This window comes from Mytilus edulis, chromosome 2 (assembly GCF_963676685.1).
Source record: "Mytilus edulis chromosome 2, xbMytEdul2.2, whole genome shotgun sequence".
In the NCBI taxonomy this organism is placed as follows: Eukaryota; Metazoa; Mollusca; class Bivalvia; order Mytilida; family Mytilidae; genus Mytilus; species Mytilus edulis.
Genome location: NC_092345.1, coordinates 83922123 through 83939264, shown reverse-complemented (window position 1 = coordinate 83939264; position 17142 = coordinate 83922123). Strand labels below are relative to the sequence as shown.

General features: G+C 31.7%; 1 protein-coding gene across 24 annotated transcripts in view; it reads left to right on the top strand.

Annotated features, from left to right (window-relative positions):
* LOC139510331 (5'-AMP-activated protein kinase subunit gamma-1-like) overlaps positions 1–17142 on the top strand; it is a 183020-nt gene that overhangs the window by 110919 nt on the left and 54959 nt on the right. Inside the window, exon 1 of one of the 24 annotated variants that reach the window (XM_071296874.1) lies at positions 4801–5124. The exons of 18 other annotated variants lie outside the window; for them this stretch is intronic. Coding sequence is in view for 3 of the 6 variants with exons in the window: in XM_071296865.1 (XP_071152966.1) it covers positions 15005–15097 (93 nt within the window). In the remaining 3 variants the exon portion in view is untranslated. Of the gene's footprint in view, positions 1–4800; positions 5125–14119; positions 15098–17142 lie in introns of those variants that run through there. 5 more of the 24 variants (XM_071296870.1, XM_071296873.1, XM_071296865.1 and 2 more) reach the window with 5 other exon arrangements.

The following is a 17142-nucleotide window of genomic DNA, read 5'->3' as shown; positions in this document are numbered from 1 at the left end:
GTCTGTGCTCTCCTATTTTTAATGTCTATAGTTTCTTATAGTAATGATCTTCTCATAATCCTTTGTACTTGAAAATTGTTTTTTTGTTTGTTTCATTACTCTTATATTTGGTCACGTATTAAGCTTATAAAATTTACATATATGTATGGTTTATTAAATTTGTAATGTCTTCAGGGTTTAGCCAATATATTTACCTATGCTTGACACCTTTGTTATCATTGGCATGTTTTGTCAACAGATTTTCTAGAGTAAAATAAAGGTCGTGTCTGAGAGGAGTAGTCTCTCACTCACTGATTACCCCCTAAGTCAGTACCCAATTTTTATGCCCCATTTATGGGCATTATGTTTTCTGGTCTGTGCGTCCGTCCGTTCCTTCGTTGGTTCATCTGTTCGTCCCGCTTCAGGTTAAAGTTTTTGGTCAAGGTAGTTTTTAATGAAGTTGAATTCCAATCAGCTTGAAACTTAGTAAACATGTTCCCTATGATATGATCTTTCTTATTTTAATGCCAAATTAGAGAGATTTTATCCCATTTTCACAGTCCATTGAACATAGAAAATGATAGTGCGAATGGGGCATCCGTGTACTTGGGACACATTCTTGTTTATTGGTATTCTGATGTTGCTCAATCTCAGATTTTCTGTGAGATATTTTGTGGACTGTTTGTTGCCAGTGTTCATCTTTTGGCTGAGTTGTACAAAAGTGCACAACTGCTGCTAACTTATAAATGTTGTCTTTGGAAGATGCGAAAAACAGAAGGTATCTTTTTTTTGTAACCAATTCCTCCTTAATCTTGGAACCAATTCCTTGAAATCTTACAGAAAGATTGCACATATATTGAGGTTGTACACTTACCTATTATAGAGATTTTTTAGGAATTATTTCCTTTAAGCTTTCCCATTAGTTTTTGTCGAGCCTGCAACTTTAGTTGCAGAAAGCTCGACATAGGGATAGTGATCCGGCGGCGGCGGCGTTAGCTAACTTCTTAAAAGCTTTATATTTTAGAAAGTTGAAGACATGGATGCTTCATACTTTGTATTTAGATGCCTCATATAATGAAGTTTCCGTCAGTCACATGTCCAATATCCTTGACCTCATTCTCTCTTATCATAAGTAAAAGGATAACTATATTCGGTATGTGCGTACCTTGCAAGGTCCTCATGCCTGTCAGACAGTTTTTACTTGACCTCGGCCTCATTTCATGGATCAATGAACAAGGTTAAGTTTTGGTGGTCAAGTCCATATCTCAGATACTATAAGCAATAAGTCTTGTATATTCGGTGTATGAAAGGACTGTAAGGTGTACATGTCCAACTGGCAGGTGTCATCTGACCTTGACCTCATTTTCATGGTTCAGTGGTTATAGTTAAGTTTATGTGTTTTGGTCTGTTTTTCTCATACTGTATGCAATAGGTCTACTATATTTGATGTATGGAATGATTATTAGGTGTACATGTCTAGCTGGCAGGTTCATCTGACCTTGACCTCATTTTCATGGTTCAGTGGTCAAAGTTAAGTTTTTGAGTTTTGTTCTTTTTTTCTAATACTATATGCAAAAGGTCAACTATATATTTGATGTATGGAAATATTTTACGATCTATATGTCAGGTTTTATTTGACCTTGACCTCCTTTTTAAGGTTCATTGTTAACTTTTTGTGTTTTGGTCTGTTTTTTAAACTAAAAGCAATAGGTCAACTATATTTGTTGTATGGAAGAATTGTTAGCTGTACATGTCTGTCTGGCATCATTCATCTTACCTTGACCTCATTTTCATATGGTTCATTGCTCAATGTTTAGTTTTCTTGATTAATGTTAAGTTTATGTGATAGTTGTAATAAAACTTTATATTTAGGACTATCAACATAATATCAACGATTAGTAAAGAAGGCGAGACATTTCAGCGTGTGCACACTTGTTATGTAAAATTGAGAATATGTCAAAAGAGACAACAACCCAACAAAAGAGCAGACAACAGTCGAATGCCACCAATGGGTCTTCAACGTTGCACCCAGAGGTGGTCCTTAGACAGCTGTCCCCTCATTTGTGACTTTTTTAACTAATAAATCTTTGATGACCATGAAGACTTCTAAACACTAAATATGGCTGTTTCATCCTATGTTTCTTCTGTTGAAATTGTTTTGATTTTATCCGATTGACAAGAATATTGTGTATGGCATACTGAATTATAAACTTTGTACTTGATGAGTTTTTACTATGTAAAGGTGTTAGTAATCTTACCAAATACATTCTGACAATCTGTTTCCATAAAGTTGGTGTAAACATGTACAAGAAATAATATTTTTAGTAACATATTGTAGAAAATTAATACTGTTTAATATCTGAATATTTTGTCAGGTGTTCATTTTCTAGAGAGAGGAAAACATGTTTATCTATTCAATTCATTCTTAATAAACATCAATTAATTATTCCTGTTATTTGATCATGTTTAAGTTTATTCCTGGAATTCTGCTCTTGGCTTTGTTAAACTTATGAACTACATCAAAGTGACATAGAAAACCTGAGAGAGTTGTTTTATGTTGGTGTTCCAGGAGCTCAGCATAAACATACAGATACAGTACATGAGAATGTGCTGACATTTATAATGAGAATTGTATTTAGAAATTAAGGAACACCTCTTCATCACAATTACTCTCCTTAGGCTCATTTAATGCTAAACCTTTGGTCCTTTCAGTTGTATATCTCAGCTATAAGTTTTTGAATCCATAATACATCATGTAGGAGATATGTTTTGCAGACATGTACTTCTGATACATAGAGAATAATACATGGCAAAATCTGTATCATATGTCGTATCATCCCGAGACACCAATATCAGCCCAAGGGTCTTTAGGCCCGAGGGATGATATTGGTCGAGGGTGATACGGCATGTGATATGGATTTTGCCATGTTTTATACGCTTTATCATATATTTCAACAGGAGAGTTATATTATATGAACTGTTCACTGGGTTACCTTCAGTTCTACTTTTGTCTTGTTTTAAAAGCCTTAAAAGTACTGCTCAATTACTTATCCAAAGCACCTGGGTTACCTTACATTTCGCGTGCTGTTGTTTTAAAAATATTTTGTTTATTATTGTATTTTTTCTTGTGTTTTGTATTTTTTATAGTTGCATATAGTGTGCCAAAAAATATGAAATCTTGACGTTCTTGACGTCACATGTACATACCAAACAATGACGTCATTCAATAAATTGCGTCACGCCCGAATGACCGTACCTATTTTGAGGAAAAATATTTCTTAAGCAAAAAATAAAATAAAAAGAATAAATAAAAACTGACTGTAAAAAAAAAAAAAAAAAGTAGGGGTGTGATAAAGGGTTAAGGTGTGATAAAGGGTATGCGATAAAGGGTAGGGGTGTGATAAAGGGTATGTGATAAAGGGTGCGCATCAAAGTTGCGCGATATGGATTAAACAGCAGGGTATTTATCAAATATTCAAAACTATTGTATTTACTACTAAACATATGATAAAATAAAATAACTGACTAACCTAATGGAATATATCATGTTATGGCTTTATTGTGAGAATAGATGTCAGTTTTATTTACAACATGAACCTAAGATAAAGATAATTGAATCATAAGTGATGTTTTTTCATTCTTCATTAAGTAAATTTCTTTACCATGAAAGTTTGTTCTGAGCCCAGTAATTGTTATTGATAGAAGTGTCTTCTCTTTATTGAATTTATTATCTGGTCCCTGCTGCCATACAGTATGTCTGTCAAATCTACTGAGATTCTTTGAGGCTATTTTCCAGGATATTCACTTATTACTGTATATGTCAGAGTGTGTTTGGAATGGTGTTGTGTTGATTAAGATAACCTAATTTTCCTCATAATACCATAAAAAGGTTCTAATTGATGTTATTCTATCAGGATATTTTTAATTGAATGACAAATATGAATGTGTGTGAGGGCATCTAAACACCTTTGTAATCATCAATACAATTTTTTTTGTCATTAAGCTAAAGAAACTATACATGTTTCTTATGTGTTCTAGTTTCTACCATTAAGTACCAAAGTATTAGTAAATAATGTTTTTTTAACAACATGACACTGATATATCTTACTAATCTTCGTGATTGCCTCTATTTAAATCTCGTTTGAATTAAAGCTTCAAATGAAGGAATCATGACAATGCATAGCTATATTGGATTACAACTTGTTTTTAAGTTAATCCTCATAATTTTTTAATTCTAGAAATATTAAGAATCTTTAATTGACTGGGTTACGTGATTGAGATCAAACCTGTATAGTTGATGTAAAAATCAGAAAATTATTTCCATAATTTAGGGCTGGTAACGAAGGTTGGCCACATTCTTGTTGCGTTGTTCTCATCTGCCATCTTAATTGGCAATTATTCCAAATCGTCCTTCTAAAAGTTGATTTTTTATCAGGTTTCTGGCTTCCACCACAAATAGAACCGTGTCACCAGGAGTCCTAAAAGTGGGGTCAAACATCAATCAATATATAGATATATATTTGAAAATCTCTTTAAAATTAAGATAGGAAGTACCCATTTTAATAAAAGAATCGTAGATCAAATTTCTTCAAATGTTTTGGACAAGTCTGCCCACTAAAATTCATTTCAAAGCTGATATTTATTTAAATGTTTTATTTTACAAAAATATAAAAAGAATTAAATTATGTTGAATGTAAACAAAATTTTGTTAAAAGCAGTTTTCCAAATACAATGATTTGATGAACCCTATTGTAATCAAGTTCAAGGTCCAATAAGAGTAAACATTTTGTGGACTGTGTCAATATCAGATTTGGACAATAGATAATCCCTTTCTCTTGTTTAAACATCAGCCTATTGGAAATCATTTCAGTCAAATATCTGTTAAAGTTTTACTGTGTAAGATCACTGCAGAAGATTTGTATTATGTTTAAACATCTGTCAAGTAGTAAAGCTCAATAAAAAGTCGCTCATAAGCAAATAATTAGAGTGTAAACACACTGTCAATTATCAGCAGGTAAAATCTGATTACGTCATACATGTACCAGTATTATACACTACTTTCTATAGATATATAATTTTACAAGGATTTAATCTTCCATGTGAACTACGTAAAATTGGAGTATTCATTTAACATTTATTGGACAGGTAGGTCTTTAATAAATTTTTATAGGATTTATTTTCTTCTTTTAGAATTTGAACAGTAATGGCCTAGTTATATCATTTTAAAATACTTGTGTTGTATGTTGAAATAGGTGATTAGTTTCACATGATTTCGTCTTGTTCTTTTTATTTTGTGGTCTATTATTTTCAATTTTTTTCCAACCATCAATAAGCCAGTAAGTTTGCTAAGGTATAAATATTAAAGTGGACATGTTGGCTTGATCTTATGTATAGTTTGTGCCATTTCTTAGAAAAATCTTTTGAAAAATTAATGAACAATTGAAACCAAGTATGGCTGATATATAGGTGCTTTTCCTTAGTGTGGCATTTACCACATTTTGATTCTCTGGTGCAGATTAGCAGGTAGAATGGGACATACAGTTCTACTAAATATGTAGAAGGTTCAAGAAGGTTCTTAAAATTATGAACTTGAATTCTAGTGTCCCATGGCCTCATTTTACATTATGAAAGCACACACAAGATTTTTTTAGAAAAATATTCACATTTGAAACAATAATTGGGAGTAGTTGACAATTTGAACTTCCATAATTGGATCATAATTAAATAGATAGATACTTTGAATGAATCTTACTGAGTGTGTTAGAAAGAGTCCTTGTTTGATTTAAAGAAATTTTGCTTGGAAATTACTTGCTGAATGAATTCAGTGAACATGGTAAATACATATAAAACGTTATTTTGCTTGTCATTAAGACCAATTTTACAACTAATAGTATGCTTACAGATTTTTAGAGGAAGTCTTAAAGCATTCATCTAGCTTGTACAAAATGTATAACCATAGATTGACCTTATATACTATAACAAAAAAAATCATAGATTCTTTTGATTTTAAAAATGAAAAGTTAATGATTATATTAATTAGATTTTTGCTTTACTCAATTGCTATTATTTATACATAGTAATAAAATATATTCTTTATTTTCAGGTAAGTACAGAGAAAAGTAGTGTACAGTAAAACAATGTCACCCATGATATAATGGACTGGAATACATTCCTTAAAGGATTATATATTTGAAAAAGAATTAGTTAAAGTTTGTTCCATATGTAAATTCTAAGTGATATTTCCATTCTGCTAGTATAAAACATGTGCTTAGTAAGTCATTGAAGATTAAGGTAGGTCTATGATTTGAAGATCTATTTTCAAACAAAGATATAATTTGCAATAAATAATTGCAATAAATAATGTCACCAAAGGACAAGGTGCAATGAGGACTGTATTTGACCTTACATTTTACTGAAATCTGAACTATAAGTTTAAAATTTCAATGTATGTCTATTTTAAAGTTGTTATGGAAATATTAAAAAGAAGTAATTTTTATAACCCATGACGTCAGAATATGTTCTATGTTACTTAAAGACCATTCTATGTGTTTTAATGAAAAATACATACATTTATGTCATTTTTACATAGTTTTTGGACCCCTAAAATAAAAAGCTTACAAGAACAAAATGAGAATTTACCACAATGTTTGTCTATATAAACAAAACCTCTTGTGTGAATATTTTGATGGTACTAGTATATGCTCAATATTTCCCACTAACAAATATGTTTGAAAATATGCAATTTTTCCCATTCAAATAGAAAATTGGATTTTTGATATCATTAAGCTATAAAATCTATGTAAATATTCATGATACTTCAAAGATATTATCAGTTTAAAGTTTGCACATATATATATTGACCATCCTTAAGCTAAATACAAATAGCTGTGAAATAACTCATTTTTAAGGCCAAAAAGGCACATTAAGGGTCCTCCTTGCCCTGTTGGACATTCTAAAGTAGATTTAAGAACATCAACTACCAAACTAAAAGCTAAAAATATGTTTTTTACTTTGAAAGTATTATTACCTTCAGGGTACATTTATTGTTGTTTCTTGTTAACTGCAGCCTTGAAATTTAATACCCAAAAATCCATTTCTATTTATTGATATTATCTGCAAAGTTTCAAACTACAAAATATAAAAAAAACATGTAAAAGATTATCATACGATTGTCAATTATAAGCAATCACAATGCAAACCTTAAAGTATGTATTTCAAACTGAGCATTGTAGGACAAATGTTTGGGCACCAAAATTTTCTTTCAGACAGAGACTTTGATAAACTCTTGCTAAATTCCTGGTTGACTGTTTTGATTTTCCCCAAAAGATTTGCATAGCAATAATCAAAATTGTACCAGTTTTCTCTGGGTAATTTATGAGCATAGAATATACAGAATAATGTCTGATTTATGAAGATGTTTTAAGCTATTTTCAGCTTGGTTTTTACAAAGAGCTATTTACCAGGAATGCATTGTTGTTTTAAGGCTATTTATGATGGAATTATGGGATAGTTTGTAAATTTGCTTTCACTTTATTATGGATAAACTAAAAGCTTTTTATTGATTTGATTCCTCAGGGTTTTTTCAGTGCTAAAAATTGTTTTCAAATAAAGTACAGAAGAATTTGATATAGATAAGTTTTCTTTCCTTGCAATACTGGACTCTTGTTTTGTAAGCTTGAAACTACTGGAACCAGCAGAAATCTGATTTGTGTCTTGCTTTCAAAATTATGACCATTATTTACACGACTGGGTCTTATAATGATATGGCAATATCGTTGTCCGAAGATATTTGGTTTCCAGACAAAACATGTATGGATCTCTATGTAGTTGTTACCACAAGGTACCATAACTCAAAAGGAGGGTTGGGATAGATTATTAACAGGGTTTATGGCCCAAACCGTTGAGGAAAAAGAGTTAAAAAAAGTGGCAAAAACAAGGAATTTCTGGTTAACAGACAATAATAAGTCTATGGATCCCAATGAAATTGTACCACATTGATGGTTTTATACCAAAAGATTGATTTTGGGGGTTAGGCCCTACCTGTTTAGAAAAAAGTGCAGAAAAGAGTCCATAAACAATACATTTCTATTACGTTGCATGATTTGCTTATATCTTCACCAATTTCAATGGGGTTTTAATTCAAAGTTTCATTTTTGGGGGTCCATAGGGTCTAAATTAAACTCGAATTGACTTCATTAAAAATTGAATTATTGGGTCCTTTAAAATTGGTATGCTGAATCTAACAGTGTATGTAGATTTTGGATTTTGGACCCCTTTATCAAATTGGTCCACTTTGAGGTTCTTGGGGTCCAAAATTAAACTTTTGTTTGTTTTCATCATATATTAGTAGGGTCCTGTGATATATGCTGAAGCTTACCATAGATTCAGACTTTTGATTTTTGGTCCCATTTTCAAAATGGTATAAAGTTTCAAAATTAAACTGTGTTGATTACATAAAATGAATTCTTGTGGTTCTTTGACAAGCTGAATCTGAAAAGAGGTTTCCAGAACTTTATTTTGGGTCAAGTGTTCTAATTGGTATACATTGAGGTCCAAAGGTCCAAAATTAACTTAGTTTGATTGTTAAAAAAAATTGAGAACTTACGGTTCTTAGATATGCCGAATCTTACCATGTATTTGATTTTTGATCTTTGATTTTTAGCCCCATTTTAATTTTTTTTCTACATTAACGTCCAAAAGGTCCAAAATTAATCCTTTATGGTTGATTTTATCAAAAATTGAATTCTTGTGGTTCTTTGATATGCTGATTCTGACATGTTTTTAGATTTTTGGTGTTTGGTCCAGTTTCAAATATTTAATCACACAAGCCAAATTCAGAGCTCTATCAAGCTTGAATGTTGTGTCCAACTATGTTATCACTTTGGAATAAGGAAGATTTGCTGTACCTGTCGAATTCATATTCAAAACAGGATAGCACATTTTAGTTTTTACAGTAACATTGTTCATAAAGCATGTCAATTAAGATTGATCCATGTATTTTGAAATAAAATAGAAAGCATATCAGTTTATTGAATATTGTTTTATAGGTTTAAACATTGATTTAGTGTTTTATCATTCACAACATATAACTTAGAAGTGATGCTATACATTTATAAAGACTCCTGTCAATATTATGTACTTATTTTGGAATTGCACAAGGTCATGTCTTTCTCAGACTGTTTATGGTGGCTTTAAACTAAATCTGTTGGCTGTGTACTGATTTACACTTTAGTCTGGGAGATCAATATTCATATGTTATTTGTTCTTGAACTTTGAACTAGTTTTCAATAACTGTGAATACTCTCAATATTTGTCAATTTTACAGAATAGGTTTAGCTTATTGTTGAAGGCTGTAATCTGAACTACAGTTGCATAAATAAACGTTATTGGTACCGATTTCTATTGGATAATTGTCACCTTTGGCAAGCATATCACATCTTCTTACTTTATAATGTCTACAGTCATGTGTTCTTTCTTATAAACTATTTTGAACCCAGTTGGATGCCATCTATACAATCAGAGCAATGATGGGGGAAAATGTTGATTACCAAAATAATTAAAATCCTTTGTTAATGATGTTGGAAATCCTTTGGTCAGTTGAACTGTTGACTCTCCTTTCATTCTTAGTATGTAAATGTTTTTGTTGATTATAGATATTGCTGGGTCATAAGGTAAGATGCTAAAAATAGTAATGGAAATGTACTTTTGTCAGAGAGATGAATTCCAACAAATAAGATCATAGGATTTTGTTTACATTTAATGATTAATTTAGCCTTCCTCCTGTTTTTGAAGTAAATAAGTCAATGATTTTTTTTTCTAAATTTGAAGTTTCGATTAATATAGAATGCATAAAATTCCTTAATTTTCTTTGTCAAAGAAAAACATGTTTACTGTAGAGGTCAAGGTTGAATTGCATTGTAGCTAGAGAAAATGTTTATATTGATAAAATTGGTTTTGAAAGTAATGAGTTATTTAGATAGTGCTAGAAGAATAACAAAACAATTAGTAATTGTGATGTTGAACCTCTTTGCATCAAACGACTGCTGTGGCTACTGAGATGTACCATCATGAATGACATTGGTGTTTTGATTGGGTTGCAACTTGTATAGAAATAGCAAATTTTGTGTATTTGCTTCTATTGAAGAGCAAATATCATGTTTCTTGTAATTCATTTTGAAATAACATGAATGGTTGAAATTATATTGCTGCACTTTTACAGTTGTTTAGTTTGTATTCTTTGTGATAAAAAAAAAACTTAATTTGATGAAATATCATTTTTTTTTGTGAGTGCCTTAAAGTAATATCATTTATAGAGAAAGCTATCTTTAAAATAAATTTGTTGTTCCTAGATTGTTAAATATTGTTTCCACAGTGCATATACACAAATATGGTGCACAATTTGAAATACTTTTTATTTTGGTAAACTTGTCTCCCTATTTTGGTTTCTGTTTCATTTTCTTATCAACTTCTTTAATTTATGTTGTTGGGTTGCAGCCTCATCTTATCTACAACATATTGTATTTTTTTGTTGTTGAGCTTGCTGTAATGGAGCCCTTTTTCCTTCGTCTACAAAAATTAAATCAAACATCTATCAATCATTGATAAGTATGGCCTTGGTGTTTTATAGAGCATACACAAACCAATCATTGTATTGATGGGCTCCTGTCTCATTATCTGGTCCACTAATGTCCATTTTGTGTTGTTGGGTTTCAACCTATTTATCTTCTACCATACAACATTCATTCTGAGCAACTATATTTGAAATGTTCCTGTTCTGTTCAGCATTTGTTCTAATTGAATATAAAGACAAAATTAGTGCAATGCCTTATTGTATTGTTAGAGCTACATTCTGACAAAAGAATGAACAAAATAATGGTTCTGTATCATGATTCCAATGGTTCACGTAATATTAAATACATTCCAAGATGATACATTTATAATCCAGGTAGATTTTCTAAGGTAAACATATAACTTGCTGTCACCCACCTTTTTATCAAACACTGCAAATTTTAGCACACTTGTGTCTGGCAAGTTAGGTTCTTTGTAAAACAGTGCCAAGATTCCCAAGAGGTATAGATGGTTTGTAGCCAAAGATTTATAGTCCTCTAATTTACAAATATTCATGTTGAAAGAATTATTTCTCTGCAGATAGGTTAAAAAATATGTCACACACCATGATTTAAGACTTTGAACAGGTAAGGGTAGTCCCATAGTAGGGGTTAACTGGTTTATCTGTCAGTCTGTATCACATTTCAACTTTAGGTTTGCTAGATTCATTGAGTTGATACTAATGTAGTTCAACTAGGACCATATGGGTATTTGCATAGTACATATATTTCTTCAGGCCAAATTTAGTCAAAGGGAGATAATTCAAGATAGTTTTACCTACTCTGAGTAACTAAATACTTGCACATTGTACTGAGAAAGGGATAGCTCTTTTCCATTGTGGTCTTTGTAGTCTGCAGATTAAGACTGTGCACATGATGAACAATGTCTACAGTAATGAGTTAGTATAATGGTACACCAGTATGAAAGCTACTTTTATAAGTTTTAATTATTTTTTTTTAGATGTTGTAAAAATTGAACAGGAAACTGTTTTCTAGCAAATTAATTCATTCAATTTGAGTTTTTTTCTGCAAATCTTTCCAATCATTTAATAATTTAAACAATTTGACCCAATTTAGGAATCATTAAAAATATTTGGGTCAAATTTAAAGTCATTTATATCTTTGCAGATCACATGTTAAAAGTATTGTAATTAATTAATGTGGTTTATTACTCTAGGCTAGTGATTGATATTGATTTCTACTTGTTTCACTTGAAATTAATTTCAGGACGGTTGAACTGAATTTCTGTTTTTGCTAATAGGACACAAGATTATCTGTGTATCACATATCCTGCAATAGTCACTGTCCTACTGTCAACTTCACCCATTCTAAATTCTAGTCATTTTTTCTGGAATAGCCCTTACATGATTATTTACAACTGTTTAGAGATGGGGACAGTTGCTTAGTCCTTCTTGGTATTAGCCAGTCTTTTCTGAGATGACAAGATTTTTAACATGACAACACTGATCTGACGCATGGTTAAATACAGATGTTCTTTATCACTGTCAGTGTAACCTTATATTTACCTCTTATAAAATTCATTTTTTGTGGAAAATGAAGATTAAGAAAATTCATACATGATTAATCCGTATGCAGATATAAAATCTCTGTTATATATTGAACATTTATAATTGTTATCAAAGGTACCAGGATTATAATTTAATATGCCAGACGCGCGTTTCGTCTACATAAAACTCATCAGTGACGCTCAGATCAAAATAGTCATAAAGCCAAACAAGTACAAAGTTGAAGAGCATTGAGGACCCATAATTCCAAGACGTTGTGCCAAATTTGAAAAATTCAAAGTTTTGTAACAAAAATTATAAAAAAATGACCATATAATTGATATTCATGTCAACACGGAAGTGCTGACTACTGATCTCATTATACCCTCGGGATGAAACTCCACCAGCATCAACCCAGTGGTGTAAATAGTTATCAAAGGTACCAGATGAGTGTCATCTGGTGTGTTGATAGTCCCCACCTGTTAATTGAGAAATAAATGCAATGTTTTTACCAATGAGAAAATGTGACATGAGGACCATTGCAATAACTAAACCACTCATTTTAAATATTGACCAATACTTCTACCTTTATTAAGTGTTATAAACTCTTCAAACCTCTGAAGTATGAGTTTTCCCTTTGAGGAAAAGTTTTAGTGGCTTAAACATTGTTATTTTGTCTTATTTCACAGTTTTCTTTAATATTTTATTTCATAGGATAATGGGCAAAAAGGGAGATATTTGATTTGCAAAGTTGAAGATTTTGCCTCCCTATTGAGTAAACTAAAAACTATTGGATGCTGAAACTTTCACAATGACAACTTGTTGTCTAAGAATTGTTACAAGTACTGTATAACTCTGTATGTTAGACACAAACACAGCTGTTTGCCAACATTAAGTTATTAGCCTTGAACTGATATTAAAACAAAGAACAAATCACAGTAGCTGTGTTTCCTTAACTGATCCTAGCATATTAGATATTAGTTTATCATGCTGCTCCAACTTTAATACATAAACAATGTTACTTTCTGAAGCCTGGTCATTGTGAAATTGGTCAGAGATATACATCATATGGATAGTAACTGATTATAAGATTGCTTTTTGGTGGGCATCAGGTGATAATAAAGCAGATAAAAACTCGATAAAATGTACATTGCTCTGTTCTTAGATTGCTGTCTTCATGAGATATGTTGCTTTACTAATTATAATTAGTTAGATCAATTGAAACAGGTCAATTTATCTCACCTAGCTGGTCATCTAACAACTTTTTCATGATGTTTTTTTCTCCTGATAAGATGTTATGGACATTTTAATGATAAGATTCTTACATTGTCTTAATGACTTGAGGTTATTTTTTCATGGCTTTGAAGCAAATAAATGGAGTTATAAATAGGCCTCTTTCATCATGTTTATATATCTTGGTAATTGTTTGGGTAATTATACTGTTGATTTTAAGTGCCTGGTGATGAAATATTCTTTACAACATGCCAGCATCCTGAAGGATATCAATCTATGACAATTTTAAAAAGTAAAAGGCTGCTCAGTTACATACCATATAGATATATGATGAGTTCAAAATCCCAAAATCCATGACGATAGGACAGAAGATAAGGTTATGGAATCTCTTCAGAAGTATATATTTATTGGTTGACAAATGACTAAGCCAGTTTTGTTGGGGATAATATCTGTGTATTATTCATGAAGTTCACTGACTCAGCATTATTCTGAAGACAGAAATAATATAATATTTAATGTCAATGATTGATTGATCACCCAGGAAAAGGAATATATACCAGATTTCAAGTGAACATCTTTTATTTTTTGCTTTGCTTAAAACTCTTTAAAGTTGTTCTGAGATGTACTCTGAAGCATCAGTGGAATACGGCTTGATTTTGTGCTTGAATAGATACAAATGAATCATAAGTGAATAAAAACAGTATCATTTATTCTCTCATATTGACAAAAATAATCTCATTGGCCAAGACACTCCTACAAATTTCATTGGCAGTAGTAATTTTTTTAATGCATTGTTTATACCTGAATCTAAATAAACATGATCAGTAACTTCTGAACTTTCTGTATACAAAGATAACGAAATATCAGCAACTTTCTAGGAATTGTCAATGTTGAGTTTATTTACCTGAAAGGATAATAAATTCTTACCTTTGTTTTATTACCTATCACCTGTAACTGGTCATACACTTTTCTGATGACATACATGTATCATGAAGGTAAAAAGAATGGACATGAAAATTACTTGTAATCGATGAATTTTAAGAAAAGTTTTGTGTGATAAATGATTTGTTTTGAAGAATACTGATTGCATACAGGATAATGGTGTCTTTTGTGATGGAAAACAATTGTGATAGTGTTTTTTTGTTAAACAATGTCTTATTGGATAAAAACAAAAAACAGAATCAGTATGTTAGGCTTGCATATCAAACCGTTATAATAGGGAGTGATTTGTTATTCTGACATTGTTACCATAATGATGTGGATTTTTTGTTTTGGAATAAGTTTTTGTAGATAATATTAATAATATTTATATTCAAAATTGCCTGATACATGTATTTAGATTCAGTCTTTTTTTTTTTTTTGGTTATTTTTTATAGTGTAGGTGTGACTTTGTTTTTCACAGACAAACAATATTTGATGACAAATGACTTACAACAATGTCATTGGAACTTTTGTGTAGGTAAAATAAAGGTGAAAAACATCAGATAATTAGCATGGAAATAGCATACCTTTATTGACATCCTAAGGGAACTTTTTGTGCAAATTTAATCAGTGGATAATGCTACCTGGATTATCTTTATTGCTAATAACTGATGAAGATCAATTGAATATATACATGTAGTATGAGACCTCGATTAGCATGGTGTTCCATGAAGGTTTCAAGTTGATGTGAGGTGTGACATGTCTGGATTGTATGTGTATTGTCTCAAAGCACAGCAAGAAAAAATCTGGATGTCTGATGTAAACGAAAGGGACCCTATTGAGGAGGCAAAGGTAAAGTAGAAAATTAAGATTTTCAGAGGGAAAGAAAGATGTAGGTGTGGTTGAAGTGACCGAGAGCCTTTATTTAGAAGCATGTCACATTTTGAAGTACATGTACCTCTTCAATATAAAAATTAGATGTGGTATGATTACCATTGAGACAACTATATCCACCAGAGTTTAAACAGCATGATGGTAAGCAATTAAAGGTCATCTTCAACAATGAGAAAAATCCATTATTCTATAGTGAGCCATAAAAGGCTTTGACATTAAAAACTTGAAATAATTAACGAGAAATAAGAGCTAATTTAGAACAATTTCTTTACAAAAACACAAATATGACAGACATGAACCAATGACAACCACTGAATTACAGGCTCCAGAATTGACTAAAAGTCACAAAGTGCCAAGCCAATATAAGAGTACTTGTAGTTACTGAAAACTAGTTCAAAGCCAATTACAACTCATAAATCAATCTTGTTGTTACAAGTATGATATAATTGACATGTTTTTACAGCTATACTTAGCAGTTTTCTCACTTTATCATACCTGAGTCTTAAATCTTTTGAGCTGGGTATTATAAAGACAGCTGCAACAAGCTGTGTAACATTAACATTCATGGAAACGTTTTGGCATGGTTTCTGCTTTGCCCCAAACAAATTAAGACTTTGGCTGCTGTTTTTTAGCAGCAGTGGTGGTGTGTGGACAATTTGTTTGTGATAACCTTAGGTTATTTACAGTAGGTACCAGTAGTTGGAGGTCAATAATATTTGGTGTGCAGCTGTTTTTGCATTGGTGTATCTCATTTCCAGGGAGATTATTTGGCCCTGCACCCACAGTCATGGTCTGTGAATCTTTTCCTTTGTTTTAATGGTGAAGTTTGTGATTTAATAGATCACTGATATTTAGTAGGCAGTTGTATTTAATAGCATTATAGTACATCTCATTTCTATGAAGATTATTTGGCCCTGATACCTCTGTAATGGTCTATTGACTGAAACTATTGCATAGTGTAATTACATGTAGGTCAGTTTAAGATTAGCCACTGATGGTATGTCAATGTTATTGGTGTTTAGTAATATTAGAATTTGCATGTCTCATTTCCACCCCCTCATCATGGGTTATTACTTACATTAAAGTTTGTTTTTGGGTCAGTGTTAAGGGAGCAGCTTATGATAAGACTACTGTATTGTATTTTGTATGAAGAAAGTGAGACCTTTTGATATGGATTCATGTGTTGAATATTTTATTATACCCCTGCTTTAAAAAAGGGGGGGTATACTGTTTTACCTCTGTCTGTCCGTCAGTCCGTCAGTCCGTCCGTCCGTCCGTCAGTCAGTCCGTCCGTCCGTCAGTCAGTCCGTCCCATGAAACTTTCGTCACATTTTTCTCAGGAACTACACATTCACCCTTTCTGTAATTTGGTATCAACATTTATATATGTCAGCCATACCGTGTGATGCGTTTTCAGATTCATCACTTGACAACTTCCTGTTTACCGAACACTTGTATGATTTTACACATGATAGCCAAGTTGAAAATTTTCGTCACATTTTTCTCAGGAACTACAATACAAGGATTTCTGAAATTTGGTTTCAGGGTTTATCTAAGTCAGCTATACCGTGTGATGCGTTTTCAGATTGATCACTTGACAACTTCCTGTTTACCGAACACTTGTATGATTTTACACATGATAGCCAAGTTGAAAATTTTCGTCACATTTTTCTCAGGAACTACACATCCACCCTTTCTGTAATTTGGTATCAACATTTATATATGTCAGCCATACCATGTGATGCGTTTTCAGATTCATCACTTGACAACTTCCTGTTTACCGAACATTTGTATGATTTTACACATGATAGCCAAGTTGAAAATTTTCGTCACATTTTTTCTCAGGAACTACAATACAAGGATTTCTGAAATTTGGTTTCAGGATTTATATAAGTCAGCTATACCGTGTGATGCGTTTTCAGATTGATCACTTGACAACTTCCTGTTTACCGAACACTATTAATATTATCCACTTGCGGCGGGGGTATCATCAGTGAGCAGTA